The sequence below is a fragment of the Macadamia integrifolia genome, unplaced genomic scaffold, assembly GCF_013358625.1.
Source record: "Macadamia integrifolia cultivar HAES 741 unplaced genomic scaffold, SCU_Mint_v3 scaffold2543, whole genome shotgun sequence".
Taxonomy (NCBI): Eukaryota; Viridiplantae; Streptophyta; class Magnoliopsida; order Proteales; family Proteaceae; genus Macadamia; species Macadamia integrifolia.
In genome coordinates this window covers 44,931-60,990 of record NW_024868784.1, presented here as the reverse complement: position 1 = coordinate 60,990, position 16,060 = coordinate 44,931, and the positions used below count along the sequence as shown (strand labels likewise).

The 16,060-nt window shown below is 43.2% G+C and overlaps 1 protein-coding gene across 1 annotated transcript in view; it reads left to right on the top strand.

Annotated features, from left to right (window-relative positions):
- The window catches only part of LOC122066712, a 15,635-nt gene extending 662 nt beyond the window's left edge, over positions 1-14,973 (top strand). The window contains exons 2-3 of the mRNA XM_042630555.1: positions 13,818-14,020; positions 14,770-14,973. Coding sequence (XP_042486489.1) covers positions 13,818-14,020; positions 14,770-14,973 — 407 coding nt within the window. The remainder of the gene's footprint in view (positions 1-13,817; positions 14,021-14,769) is intronic.
- Positions 14,974-16,060: the final 1,087 nt, after the last annotated feature.

The following is a 16,060-nucleotide window of genomic DNA, read 5'->3' as shown; positions in this document are numbered from 1 at the left end:
GGGGGGGTGGGGGTCCTGTCTTTTGATGTTTAGGATAAACATCTTACTTTTGTATGTGTTTTGTCAAATTTATGATCTGTGAATTACGTGTTTCCAAATGATTGTTTGTTTTCTATTGTTTTCATCGTCTTTTTTACATTCTACTTCCATTTTATGTTGGTGCTTAATTTTGAATGTTTTTCAAATTACCATTAATTCTTTTTGTTTACTATTATTATTCTTCTCTTTTATTTCTTCATTTTTAAACAATCCACTCAAATTGTGTTTCAGTTCATATTATAGTTGGTGCTATTTATTTTCATTGGTAGCATTCATTTTCCCAGTTTTTAGTTTGTCAATTATTATCATTCTCTCTGTTTTTGATGTTTTCATTCAAGTTCTAATGGACTGGTTGTCAATAAGTTTTCGTATTTTTTTTTCTTTGTATTTTTCAGTTAAGATTTTTTTTTACTATTTTTATCTTTTTTGGCTTTTACACCCCTCAAAAAATCCTTTAGGCTCCGTATGGTTGCAAGGGAAATGGGAAGTGAAGTGAAGGGGAAGGGAGATGAAGGGAAATGAAGGGAAGTGAAGTGAAATTATTTCCCTTTTGAGTTGTTTGGTTGCAACGGAAGTGAAGTGAAATTAACCAAAGTCCTTTGGTTAGATGTAAAGTTGATGTAAATTTTTAAAATCTTGTAATCCAACACACTTTGCTAATTTGTAACCAAATACACATCCCCATTGCTCTAATCCACTTAATAAGTTTTTTTTTCTTAATAATTTATTTTAAAATTATTAAATAAATAAATTTACAAAGTGTGAAATGAAACTGGTTTAGTTATGTTGCCAACCAAATAATGGAGATTCCTGAAGCCCAAATATTAAAGAGCAGTCTTTAGCAATCAATGGTAACCTAGTGGTCGTAGGTCTGAGTTGGGAAATAACCTCTACAAAGTGGAGGTAAGGCTGCATACATTATGATCCTCCCCAAACAAGGTCTCCAGCTATTTTCTGAGCCTTGATTTCCTAACCGTTACCTAACAGGTTCTGCAACTTACCACAACAAGGATACTGGACAGAAAAAGAAAGTCCAATGTTGAAGGCCCAAAAAATCAAAAGGATTGCCATGGAACTATCCACCAAAATTGAGAATGATTGCATGGGGAAGTACTTCTTTGTCCACTTCATCCATATAACTTGAATTAATGGTTCAAAACTACACCTCCAATAGCTTCCAACATAGCTACTCAGCTAAATCACCCACATTCCTTTCATTAGAGTTCATTTTTGGTAACTAGAAAAGGTTTCAGTAGTGCTTATTCTTGGAAACTAATCTTAAAACAAGGCCTCCAACTATCTTCCTGATGCAATTGCCAATTTTTTTGGGTTCCAATCTGAAAAAAAAAAGTTCACTAATCTTCAAATCACCATAAGAATCACAATTAAATACATAAGTTCCTAGAGCTCTGTATAGACAATCCTACTAAGAGCTTTAGGGTATTATTTTCAACATACCAACTCTCCAACCAGTTAAAACAGTAAAACCCGGTTCAGGTCTATCATACACTACCTCCCTATTGCAACTATTCAACAAGAACCCACAAATGAAATAGAAATTGTAGTGTTTCTTGACATATATTGAACATTAGAGTCATAGAATGAATAGTACAAGCAATTGTAAACATAATACTACCACCTCGAATTTGTATTTGAGTCCAACAAAACCAAACACAAAAAATCAATGCTAACCTACACTTCAGATCCGTAACAGGTTCGCATAGTATACAAAGAATAGTAATGAATATTGATTGGTCTGATTGTCTTGAGGACCAAGAGATGATTATTTAATAACGGCAGCTACAATCCTATCCTTGTCTCTAATTGGGAATACTTCCTGTAGCACATATTCTGTGATCATTTCCTGCACATCAAACAATCAAAATCTGTTACAAATTTGCTAAACCCATGTCATGAATATTGTGGATATAAATAGTGCAGAATCTTGTGGAAGTCTATCCTGTATCTAAATAAAGAGAGTATCCAGGCTAGTCATATTTCAGAAATTCAGTGAATCACATTTTGTAACTAATTCTCAGGTATATGAATTAGAAAGCCGGCCAAATTGGCTGTGCTTATAAGCAAGGCTAAAGTGACCTGAATTGCTTCAGCCATTGCTTGCTTATAAGCAAGGCTGAAGTATGTGTGTAAGTAGAAGTCATGAATCTCAAAGTCAGCTTGCATGGGTGAAGCAAAAAAATCAGATATTATTAAATGACATTAGAAAAGTTTGCTAAAGAATGTCTATGAAAATAATGAAATGCTATTTTGTCTATGGGGAATGGTTGTCTTGGTCTGTCCTTATTATTTTTTTGGGTAGTAGTTTATTTCTTGTTGTAGATTACAAGAGTTAAATTAGGAGTTGTTTTCTGGTTTTTGGGTTCATTTAACTACACTGAATCCTTGAAGAAATGTAATAGTTCCTAAGTTGATTAAGAGTTTGAATGAACTTTTGGGCTTCTTTCAATCTGGAACCTATGTCGCACCTGTGGAATAGACCAGACACAGTAGATCCTCCAAATATCCCTGTTCTTGCAGGTTGGTTTAAGATATTTAGTTATGACAAAGATAGATGGGTTTCCAGAGAAGAGGAAACTTTTGTTCGCGTTTACTCAATTCAGAACTCTAAAACAGTAGTTTAGATAAATTCCTAACCTTTGATGAAAGGTCATTATCAGATTAATGTGATACTTTGATCCCCTCTAATTCAAGTGATGCTGTTCGTTGAACAGTTGAGCCATACCTACATGGATTCTATTTTTTCTAATGATTGTACAGTTGCCATCTTCACATCTATTGGGAAATTGTGGAGGGCTTGCTCTTGTTCAAAGTTTATTTGTTTGTTCTTGTCATATAGATTTTGTAGCTATTTTATAATCTTATGGCTTTGTTGAATTTATATCCTTCACAATTCAACATTGTCAATTATTTAATTTGTAGGGAGGGAATATTGGTAGGAGAGAGGTTTGAAAGTACAAATCAGAAAGACCAACCATTAGTGTTCTGTTTTTTAATCCAACATTGGATTGATCTTTCAGTTGACTCATTCAGACTTGTGATTTCGTAGAGATATGTAATTGATTAGAATGTAGTATCATGAGTTGCAATGAACCAAGGATTGAGCTGGGATCTTGTAGAGATAGGTAATTGATTGGAACATTGGATACAGGTAATGATATGAAGATCTAAACAGTTTCAATCATGGTCACAATTGCATTGACTACTTAGCTTTTTGTTCTGTGCTTGTTAACTTGTCATTTCTGTTAATGTCTTTTAAGGTTGTGGGTTTTTTTTGAACGAATAAAAGAATTCATTACCAAGAGGAAAACAAAAACGAATACAAAGGAGGGAGGAGCCGAAAAGGGGGCAAACCTCCATGGGGAAGGGAGACAAAACAGGGAGAAACTGATGCAGCAGCACTCCAATAGATCGACCCAAACCCGCTCCAGAACCCGGACCAAGACCCAGATCCAATTTGGGTTTAAGATTAATAGAATAGGCAAAATGGTCGCGGTTCGTGCAGAAAAATAGGAATGCGGAACGTTCGGAGCTCGGTGAATGTTCACGTAAGTGATATGATTGACATGTGTTAAATATGTTAATCCTGCTAACAGAGTTGTAAACAGTTACAATTCTGTTTAATATTATTAATATTTAAATAAATAAATAATAAAAATCCCAATATAAGCGGACTCCTCCTTTTATTCCGCTTAGAAATCTCGATCCTCTCTTTCTCTCTCTCCTTGCTTTTTCTTCAAGGTTGTTCCTTCTTTCTTTTTCACTGCTCTCCAGTCTAGTTGAAGTTTTGTTTACCAATTTCAGTGAAGATTTGCATCCATGGTAAATTCTCATAGGTTAATAATATCTACCCAATAAGTAATAATAAAATCCAAGATATTCAACAGCTTTGTTTACTTTATAAATTCAAATTTGTCTTTTACCATATATGCAAAATTTATTGTCCAAATCCCTTCCTTGATGATTAATATGTAAACATGGTATTTGGATATGTGTGGCCAAGTCTCTCATATACTCAGTGCCTGAAAATAGTTATGTTGATTTTTTTCTTATCTCATCCTATTTTGAGAGAAAGAGAGAGAGATGGTGATGATGGTGGCTGTAGAAAGAAGGAACAACGTTGAAGAAAAAGCAAGGAGAGAGAGAGAGAAAGAGAGAGAATTGAGATTTCCCAACAAAATCGAAGGAGTCCACTTATATTGGATTTTTATTTTTTATTTAATTATTTATATAAAAAAAATATTAGACAAGTTAAGTAACCACGTCCGTCATCTCTCCACCCTAAAAACTAGGAATCAGTTACAATAAAAAAAACTAATAGATGGTTTAGATTAATCTTAACTTAAATGGACGGTTAATATTAAAAGAAAGTGAAAATAAGATTGCAATACGTACGTCCTGCTACCACTCGCCCAATAGAATATTCTAGGATTTTATTTTTATTTGAGAATATTTGTTTGCTATTTGAGTCCTTACTTGCTTTTAATTTGTTAGCCTAGGTGTAGGATATTTTATTTCTATCTTAATCTTTAACTTTAATAGAAGGTTTTAATTTTGAAAAAAAAAAAATATTGATTGATAAAGAAAAAAAATTGATTTGGGAAAACCCCCCTGTGTGGCTGCCTCTCTCTTCCCCCTTGTCCCCTTCTTCTCTCTCTCCTCCTCCTCTGCGAGAATCCCCTTCCCTTTTCTGCTGTCTTTCTTCGTTCCCTCTTTATTTCTTCTTATTCTTCTTTTCTGGTTCTCTTCCAACAATCTCTGTTCTGGAAATCCATTACAGCTTATCCCCTCCCCCTAATAATCTGTTATCTTCTCTTTACTGTTATATTTCATTTTTCTGCAACAGTCCACCCACATAAGGCTGCTGAAACTCTTCCAACAAGCTTCTGTTCAACCTCTGATTTAGGTTGAAGTGAGTCAAGTGCTTCTTTCTTGCTTTTTAAGTAATCGAGATTGGGTTGGTGTTTAGTGTACCGCACCGTGGGCACTTTATCGAAAATATCCCCTGCCTTTTTTGGTTGGTAAACCCAACCGGCGATTTCCTACAAGTCTCTTTTTTTAGAGGAGATTCGAACGCCCATTGGTTTTTCTAGGTGAGGACTCTTTCCCGATCTTGACCTACTACTTCTTTATCGTAGTAAGTAATTCGATCTCTCCACCCACTGCCCTAGCACAAGCTTTTAGCTTATAAGTAGTTGGATTCAATCAAATGCAATTTATTGATGTATATATCTATGAAATTTCATCTTTCGAGAATGAGGCAGGCAGCCCTACCTAGTTCAGTCAATTCATCTATTTATGATTTGATTGAGAATACGGAACGAACTTTTCAAGTGCACTGGTAAGCCTCAGATGAAGGGGCTAGGGTACAAAAAAAGAGCTGATCTAGTTGATTGACTTCCTCACCTTCCGTAGGCAACCAATATCACTATTACTAAACCATGCCTTTAGAGAGAGCTAACGGATCCACCTCCTTTTTCAAAAAAGCTTGACAACCGACACTGAACTGATAGACCGGCAGAAGGAATATTATTTGAAACCAACCTGACGGTTGGGCAGAGAGCTGCTCTGTGATGGGCGTTCAGTGTTCTTTTGGAGGGTGGTCTACGATCAGCTCGACCACCGGGAGAGGAAGGAGAGCGGTGGGCCTTCAAAAAGGAGAGAGGGAGTAATGGGCAACCTTAGTCTATATGTTGCTCATGAACCGCCAAGTACCAGTCTCGCAATAGTACTGGCGCAAAAGGATCGGTCCTTCACTTGCTGATCGTTTGCGAGTCGAAATCGCTCTCTTGCCACGCCTTTCACTCACTCGCTTGAGTCGAACTCGCTCTCTTGCCACGCCTTTCACTCACTCGCTTGAGTCGAACTCAATCACTCTTTTTGTTTGGAGGATCATTCGTTCTTCACTCTCTTGCTATTACCCGCAGGGAGTGCAGCAACCAAGGTGCATATTATCATATAGAAACAAGCGAAGCGTAGAGATTCGTACTACCGGAAAAGTGTCGCTAATCGGCAGGCAATAGAGTCAGACGATTGGCGCAAGCAAGCGTAGCGAATCACATAGAGTTGCCCCTACCTGCCAGCGTGCGGATAGATAGGGCGGGCGAAGCGTGAAGGGATGGATGTTTGAGCGGTTGAAAGAGTCGGTCTTGAAAACCGAAGTATTGATAGGAATACCAGGGGTTCGAATCCCTCTCCATCCGCGAGGTCATAAGTTCTCTATTGCGTTATCTATAGATAAGAACGAATCGAATCGGATAGACTCGACCGATATGATAGATGGAATGGGTAGACGGTGGAGGTTCTTGTGTTATGATTTAGTTAGGACTTAGTCTCCCGTTATCTTCCGCCCCCTCGTAAGAAGGGCCGGGTGGATTACCTTTGGGAGCTAAGTCGAAGATCTCGGTGGTCTTGTGAGTGGTTGATAAACTGCGATTGCAGTTTTCTTTAGGAAGTCCCAAAGCTGTGAGGCTTAACAGACAAAGAAAACGGTGGATATTTTCGGGTAGAAGGTGACGACCCTAATGAATCGACTATGAAGGTGGCTGTTAGTTACATCAGCGCTCAAATTCCTTTATTGTTATTGCCCTGGCTTCGATGATCAACCCCTGGCACATTTAGGTTTTGATCTTCTCCTTCGGACCCTCAGGACCCAACACAACTATAAATCCTTTAAAAGATGCAAAAGGTGTTGATACGTCCTATCCACATAGAAAGCTTACCCTCTTCCACACATTACCGGTGGATGGTACAGCCACTATCACTTTGGTAGCAGGAGGGGAATGGTTAAGTGACACTCTCGATGTCTTGTTTGGTATACGGGATTTTGACCCAGGCGCCGTAGTCTTGCCTAACCGTTCAGTCGGAGATGTCGGATGCTCGCTGTTTAGGCTACTTGTATCGATTTGCCATAGTGTGGTTAGATACAATGCCATGCATTGCCTCAGCTTGGCAGGATGGGAGTGAAGGTCGCCCTTGTTCCGAGAAAAGGTTATTCGCCATTGGCTCACCCAACTGAAAAACTACAGCTCGCGCGTTAGCGCACTTGGGCGGAGTAAAGCTGATCGTAGACCACCATTGCTTCTTTGGTCGTAGATCAGCTAGCGCTCAAATAGGGGCTCAGCCGTTACTTCTTTTGGTCGGCTCGTATTAGCCTGTGCTTATTACAGGTAGTCATTCCCCCCGTTCCTTTAGTCTTTTCAATGGTACTTGAATCTTAAGTCGCGGTCATGTCTCGCCCCCCCAGTATAGTGACCGGTTCCATCTTTCCCCCGAATTTCATCAGTTCCAGGCTCAAGTGCCTGCTCATCCATCTTCATTCCAAAGGCGGACATCTCCATTGAGTGACTGTAACTGCTATGGTTTATAGTCAATAGTTCTTAACCAACCCTTTCTCGCCGCTTCGGCGGGACCTTCGCTTCTTCTAAAGTAGACCCGGAGCTTCTTTCTTCTCCTGCGGAGCCCTGAGAAAGTCACCGGCGGTGCTCCAAACCTGCTGCGGATTTGGTCCTGCGCTGATTCAGGAGCTTCTTCTTTAGTCTAGGATTCTTTTGAATAAGAAAATCAAAAGAAGCGGCTGGGCGAGAACAAGAAGCGGTCATCGTCCGGCGGCCGGTAGCTCTACTAAGCGAAGAACCGCTCGCTGCCTTTTCTTCGCGAATAACATGTGCAGGTAGCCTAGGAGAAGAGAAGCAAGCTACCCTCGCCTACCTCCCATCTATATCTATAGGCGGCAATGGTAATAGTTGGTAAGCATGGTAACTGTATCGGCGGGCTGGGCCGGCGCTCCGCATTATATCTAGGTTCCGCTCTTACGTATGCCCCACCTCACATAGAAGAAGGGGAACCTCTTCAATAGAAGAACCCGTGTGAGTGGGAGGGGATTGAATCATTCATTCATCGGATACGTCTTCTTCCGTGATCCGTTTCATGTTAACTCTAATTAGTTATCAAAAGGCCTACTTTACAAAGGGAACGTTGTTTCCTGGGAACTGGAAGGTTCCCGATAACCGGCTGCATCGGCCCGGTAACCTTTGTCACCGTCGGTTCCCGCAACCAACCCTTTCTTTTTTATTCTTTCTTTCTGAAGGGCTTGCGGTTCATTACACCAAAGGCTTTCAGTGAACTATTGAAGCTATCGAGAGAGTACCAAATGCTGACGGTGACGAAGGTTACCGACTTTCGGTGGATGCAGAGCCAACGAGTTCAGTCGAACAACGTAACGAGTCTAAGGTTACAGAAGCGTTCGCCTACTTTGATAGGCATAGCATTGCGAGCAAATAGAGCAGAGAGCTTACCGTTTCTTTCTATTAGAGTCGCGAGCTTGTTGTAGTCGGTCCTAAAGGGAGAACCTTGCTGCTTACTTGCTATATCCCTGCGTCCTTGCACGGCTCGTTCTTCGAGCCCTGCTTCTCCCTTCCCCCTCTCCCCAGGGAGCGACCGTATGGAGTATAGCCAAGTGGTAAGGCATTGGTTTTTGGTACCGGCATGCAAAGGTTCGAATCCTTTTACTCCAGAGTATGAACACCCGATCGGATCTGTCAAGAACGAGTTGATGACTATAGGGAAGCTCTTTCAGACCTTGAGCCCAGCTTTTTTCAAGCCAAAAGTGTGACTTGAACCTACTTTGCTAAGAGATGAGAGAGAAGGGAAAGACAGATGACAGAAAGCAATCCTTCCAACCAGCCAACCCGCGGAGTTGAACACAACACTGACTTCGGCCAGGTTCTTCCATCAATCTCCTGGCCCTTGCAACACTCCTTGTTCCGTAAACCGGTCGCTGGTTGATCTGATCGGACCCCGGACCACCTCCGATAGGGGAAATGAATCCAGTTGCTTATTCAAGGAACCCTCGCTTCCCAGCCAACATTCCTTGGGGTAGGCCCTTCTCAATGTCCATTAATAAATCAATTGGTTGGGCTTTGGCCCTTTCCGACCCGTCTGAAAACCGGAAATGCGGAGCAGATGAATCATGAAGTCAAGCTGGCCTGGCCGTTTGCTGATTCTGTGATGACCTAAGATATGCTATGCCTTCTTCCGAGACTAGTTGCCTCAGAAAGATAGGATCAACAAGGTCTCGGAAGAGCCTTCCACTCTATATTTGGGTAAAGTATCCATCAATGAACATCTATCGATGGGATAAGAAATAGCCAGTTGTTGGCTCTCACCGGCTCTGACTGACTGATTCCGGAACTTCTCCTAGGCCGCATTCTTCCCGCGCTGATTCTCTTTTAGACCCTTGTGGTTGAAGCTCTACTCCCGCCATCGGAAACCCACGGAGCGGTCCTATGGGTAGCTTGTCTCCCTCCCTCATCCCCTTGCCTGTCGATTATCGGAGAGTCATATACTAAGTCAAAAAAAACTGAATTGCGTGAAGTAGAGTTGTTGGGTTCCAAACCTTCCCAATAGGAGAAAAGATAAGGGTCTCTTGATTCTGGTTTTTCACCTATCTACCTAAGCTAAAAAGTCATAGCGAGCACGATAGGCCCCATCACCGCCCTTCGTTCTCTTTCTTTTCGCTGCCGGAGTCCCAGGCCAGTCTGAAAGTAGCTTCATTGGTTGCTTCTCTAGATTAGTACTCCAACAGAGGTTAGGAACATGGCACAGCGTACCCTCACCGATGTGTCTGGTCAGCACATTTAGACCTCTTGTTTGTCCCTGCGGAGCGAACACTTCTTCTGGATAAAATCCTATTCTGGAAGTTTCACTACTTGATTGGTCATTCCACTATCACTCGATAACAGGAAGTACAGGGTAGGGGTTTTTGACGACTTAGAGGAGATTGAGGGTGGCGAGTGGGAAAAGATAGGTATGTCGGGTTGAGTTCATCAATAAATCGATTCGGGTGGATCAGCTAATCCAATCCGAGCAGTGGTATGGAATCCAATAGCAGGTGTAGCCTGTAGTCGTGTCAGGTGTAACTACTACGTCCGGATGGGATAGATGAGATTTACTCCTTTCAGACTATTGCAGCAGTAGAATGAACCTTGGGAACGATTCCCTCGCGGCTCCCTATCAGAACAATGCGGCTAAGCGTGCATTGGTTTGGCGCGAAGTGAGCTGGGCTTTGCCTTGGCAGATGCCTTCTTGTCATTAGAATGACTTAGATAAGGATGCCTTTCACTAGTCGCGAGTCTGCGAGTAAGCGTCCATCTGGAGCGGATGTGCCGATGGATGGAAGGTAGTTTTTTTCCTCTAAGAGATTGACATCCGAAAGACCAGCTCGTTTCCACCCGGAGGTGACGTTGATCCAGCTAACGAGCAACTGGTCCGTCTTCACTCACTTAGTTTACTTCGGATTTGAGGAGTTCTTGTCATCGTCTGTGAATTGGTTGGGCTGTGGGCGAGAGGGAGGGGGGGTCGGTTAAAGGTAGGGCTTTCGATCTCCTGCCGCTAAGCTCAACTCACTCTAGTCAAAGTTCGGATATCTTATAGTCATTTCAATATTGAAATTAATTGCTTGCCCCGCTCCATAAGAAAGGAAAGCTTGAATCGTAACGGAAGGCGGCCTAGTATTAGTGCTGCGCCCGTATGGAGCGAAGAAGCCGATATCGCTGTTGGCCTGCTATCCGCATGCAAGCAAGAATAGCAATTGTCGATACCAATCTCTCTACCTTATGTAGTCGACGCCACCTTTACAATTTTCTTTATTCGTTCGTATGGCCTTCTGCGGGCTTTAACCACTTATGAGATCTTGTTCTACTGCCCCTCTAAAAGAGCAATGAGACAGTCACAGGTAAGCTTCTGAGCTCTAACTTCTGACTTGAACACGACTTGGAGAAAGCCAGCTTGGTTGTATTCTGCCCTACTCTATGGTGCCTACAGCCATATGAAAGAGTCCCCAGCGTGACATCTGCTAGTAAGTGGTCTTTTTTAGCGGTATTATTCCCTATAACATAGCCAAGTCAGAGGACAGCGGAGCAGCAGTAGGGAAGAAGGGTTTTGATCCGTGCGCCGAATCTTGTGTTTCGAGGTTCGAGTGTTGAAATGAAGCTTACGATTCTCTTAGTGATCAGTGATCCTGAATGGACTCTAAAGAGGCTGGGTAGCCTGTAGGTAATTTTCAAGTAAAAAAAAGGGAGAATGAATCTTGAACAGAGGCACTCGCAGAAGACGAATCCGCATTAGCAGACACATCCGAATCCGAATACGAAGAAGCAGACGCTGAAGGATCAGCTGACACTAGATAGGAAAGGGTTTCGATCGAAGCTCTCGAACCTGTTCCGAAGTAAGTTGAGGATTCGGTTTCCGATCCGGTTGGTGTTCTGACATCCCGAATCGAGGTGGCTCTAAACTCAGGTTTGCCTACCTCTCTAGTTACAGAGAGAGGGGAGGGGCTTCGAAGCCTTAATTCAAGCTAGAAATAGCAGACGAAAACTAGCCATATCGATCTAGGTAAGTGGTGACAACGAAAAGGCTTTTTTTTAAGCCTGAGGGGCAGTGAGCGGGGTAGGATAAAGTGAAAAAGAATGGTATTTGAACCAGGCCAGGGCTGAGGAGGCCCTATGTAGTCTTTCTTTTCATGGGTGGTGGGCAGGGTCAGTTAAAGCTTTAGTGCCGTTTAGTTTGTCTAGTCAGTGCAGTGCACTTTGAAAGAAGCGAAATCGAAGCAGCAGCCGCCCTGACGGAATACCTTCCACCGAGCATCACAGTAGCAGCGCCATAGGGCGCTAAAGAGCTCGTTCACGTTTAATGTTTGGTTGAATAATAGATCATGCGTCAAAATCAACACATGTTTTGAGGCGATTCAAGGAGCCAAAACGCGAGATCAACTTTGTGTTAGCGAAGTTTTAAGCATATAGATTCGAGACCTGAATGGAAGCCTATCGCGTCAGCGACCGGCGCGAAAGCTCTAATCTAATAGGGGTGCAAAGCCCCCGGCGGAGCAGCAGTTAGCCATGCTCTGGCATTTGTGGCAAGTTCGAGCTGTATGATATGGCTGGTAAGTAGAAGTGAGAAAGGCGGTGAGTGAAACAAGGTCCGGTAGACCGAAGTCCAAAGAGCGAGACCCAATACTGGAACCAAACACTGTCACCGTTATCGGGCCAATCAGTGAATGGAGACTCAAACCGTGAACCAAGACTGAAGAGGAAGCCTACTACGCGCCAGTCCCTATCTTTTGTTCTTCTAGTCGTGCTCAGCTCGACCTAACGTGATGAGGGAGTCATCACGATTGGGACCACTAACTACGCAATTCTATGGTCAGTACACGCGCAAGAGAAACCTTCCCAATCTCGGTCAGAGAATCGGTGCAGACGATCGTCGCGCGCAACCTCGCGCAACCTGCGGCGCACTCTGCATTCGGCTTTTCGAAGATAGCTGAATGAAGCCCCACCTTAGCCGTTGGAATGCCTCAACCGGAAGGTGGATGGCCGGAGCGAAACGGGGGATGGGAGGAGAGCTGCAGCCAAGCAGCGCTATTCCGCGCTTCAGCAATATTGGATGCGCAACGTGAAAGTGCAATGCCCTTTTGTGCCACTTTGTCGATCGTTGTGGAAAGAACTCAAGATGGAATGATTGAGGTCGGGAAACTGTCAAAAGTGTACTCTTTTTGAGAGTAGGGAAATTCTTTTAGGCAATCCGACCTACTGCCCTGGGGCAGGATGCGCTTACTTTCTTTGTTAGTCTCGTTTGATTGATTTGTCAATGGCCTCTCTTTTTTCGTCTATGGAAAGAAAATAGTCCCTATGATCCTCCTCTGGGGTTCTATACCCATAGGGAAAAAGGGCCTCTCTGATCGATTCCCTACTACGTTTATTTTCTATCGGGCATCTTGATAGGTTTCTTGCTAAAAAATGGCAGAAAGAAACTACCAATATAATATATGGATTGCCACGGAATGGATATCGAGGAACTACTAAGGACGGAGGCACGAACCCTAGCTGCCCTTCCATCATAAGGCTGACCACTGATTTAACTTCGCTTTCGGATACCTAAAACGACATTAACTTATTTTGTTTTGGATGCAGTAACTTGATCCTCTCGTTTATAGCGGGATCTCCTCTATCTACAATCTGAAAGATAACTAACTTTGCTTCAGAGCGGGTGTGTCTGCTTCTTTGAATGATTATGCCCCATACTTCTTCTCCATAGGCATTGCAAATCCAAATCACCAGATTCGTGAGAAAGGACGGGAGGTCTTGGTTCGGGAAAAACAAGAACCGTTGTTTCGGGAAAAGCTGCTTAGCACTATTGTCCCTTATTTTACCCTACCTAAAGGCACCCTTGCCCATGTTTCAGAGCGAGCTTCAACAAGCTCCTGCTTTGGGTCCCTCTTCGCTAGCTTTATTGCTGGCTCTAAGCGCCCACACCCTCTCTGAATGAAGGAAGAGGGGAAAAAAAGCCAAAAACATTTCTTTGAAAAAACATACCTTGACGCAAACCTATTCGAAACAAAAACAATTTCATTGCCTTCCTTTGGTAGCATCTTTCTCTTTTCCCATAGGACCAAAGGCCTCTTCTGCTTAAGTGTCTGCTGAAGCGGGGGGTGGGAAAGGATAAGCAGGGAAGGTGGGGAAGGGAAAAGGAAGGGGGTTGAGTTTGTTTGGCAAATATATCCTTTAAGGATGAGGATCGGCTTCTTGGGAAGATGAAGAACAATCGCCCGATATACATCACTGGCTATGTAGGGGAAATCGCGCTCCCAAGCAAGAGTACAGATAGACCCCCGGTCAGCCGTGAATGTTATACCCATTGGGAGACATTACGCTGTCTTTGACATACCTCCCAAGAAGTTGAGTAAAACTAATGTTGTAATCCAGGGTTCCAAACCTCCACAGAGAGAGCCCTGGACAAAATTCGATTCAAATTGCGAACAGGCTCTCAGCGAGACCAAGGTAACTTGTATGTCATTGAAGGTGATAGCTCCTACACCATACTCCTCGGGAAGCCCTGGATACACGAAAATTGTGTCGTTCCCCCTACATTACATCAGTCTTTCAAATATGTAGATGAGAACCAACAGGTGAAGACGGTGTTTGCTGATACCCTAAAAAGGGGTCAAAGCTTATTGTACCGATGCAAAGCGTCACGAGGATGGTTCAAAAGAGGAATAATAAAAAAGTCAGACAACCGAGTTGCCTGAACTTCTAAGTGAGGAAGCTTATGCTGACATCATGTACACTCCAAAAAAGAAAAAGATGCACATGGTGAAAGTAGTTAAAGCTTCAAAGTCAAAAATCATCCTTTTTCCTCATCAACTAATCAAGCCGAAGGCTACTAAGACTGAAGAGTACCTTCGAGTCGTAAAACCATCCGTGGTCACACCACCACATAAAATAGTGAAAGTCTCGGTGCCGAAAGAAGAGCAAGGAGCAACTTTCATCGTTCCCCCCAAAGGTTGGCTAAGGCGATCATATTTCATCGAGCTTCATCTCTCCCTCAAGAGATCCACCACCGGAGCCGATTGGCACAAAAGGGAAGCCGCGATTCAAGGGCTACAGTCGCCAAGCTAAAGATATCATGCAAAACATGGGATACAATTGTTGACGTCCCGTTGGACTCGGCAAGGGCAAGGGACGAGGTATCCGCGAACCGGTGAAAGTCTTCAAGAACAAATATCAAGGACAAGGTCTTGGTTACGAACCATACTGAAATACTACAAAAAGAAGATTCTTCATATGGGTATAGTTCACCCGAAAACCCGCTAGGGTATCATGTGACTCAGACTCTTTTGACTTTTCTACCCTATCCATAAACTTCATTTCAGCATAGGCTGATGAAGATAAAGAGCGTGCTGGAGATGACAGTGGAGATGACAGCCATGAAAGCAATGCGGGAAATAGAGATACCCAGAAACCAACAGAAGATGAGGTCAAAGAAGAAATAGACCTCGGTGCTGAAAATGATCCCCGCCCTGTGTTCATTAGTGCAAACTTGAATGATAGGGAAGCGGAAGAGATGAAACAACTGTGTTGAGAGTATCGAGACGTCTTCGCGTGGGACTATTCTGAAATGCCAGGATTGGGCCCTCAAGTGGCCAAACGAAAGGAGAGCGGACGGCTAAGCAAACCCTAGTTAGTGCGTGGAGAACGGCTAGGCAAGCCCTAGAAGGCGGAACAGGGACATGGTGTAGAAGTAGTGGAAAAGAGATAGAGGTCAGTAACGGAGTCAAACCATACCTCATCTCGGGGAGACGAATGACCGGGGATGAAACCACTCAATGGGATAGCCCTCGTTCAGTTCGAGACTGAGCGCCAACCCAAACAAAGAAGCTTTAAGCATATCATCTGGATCGGCACAAACTCAGATCAAACCACAAGCCTGTGGCTGTACAGCAGGAAGGCCCGAATGAATTGCTTTCAGGGCGGCTCGATCCTGCACAATTTACCTGCTTCGTACCAGCTAGTATCTTATTGACTTCTGACCGCCCAGGCAATCGGTCTAACTAAGGCCGTGTCAGGGTCACAACGGATGGGATGATAACTATGATATTTATTTCTTGGTTCCGCTAACATAACAGCCTTCCTAGCAATCAACATATCGGCTTGCCGGGGCCGATGCTTCTATTCTAACACCCATCTCCCATATCGGAGGAAAGGTCCCTATTCTTCTTGTTTTTCTTTCCTAGGCAATATATATATGGCTTTCCTCCTGTGGGATGAGAGGAGGCTTGCTTGTTCGCTCACCTCAGCTATATAGCTCTCTTATAGCTATACTTCTAATGAAAATAAGACAATTATCATTGCCTTCCGGGTCAATTTCCAGCACTAATTCCTACACTTGATCGGTCTCATATGTGACCAACAAAGAGCTGGTTCAACACGCACGGCTTAAACGCTATTCTAGAGCCCAGCCCTTCTCTCGAGCATTTTTGTTGATGGTTGAGCTTCCAACCTTCCCCGATCCTAGCCTATCCATCTCGCCCTTGTTCCTTTCGCGGTAGTGCTTGTTTTTTGAGCTTAGGTTATATCCCCGAGCCCCTAGGGCAAAGGATATTCCGCTCCAGTTGAACAGTAGCAAGGGATAGAAGGAGGGAGCCTCAAATAGAATTCTAGCTGAACTA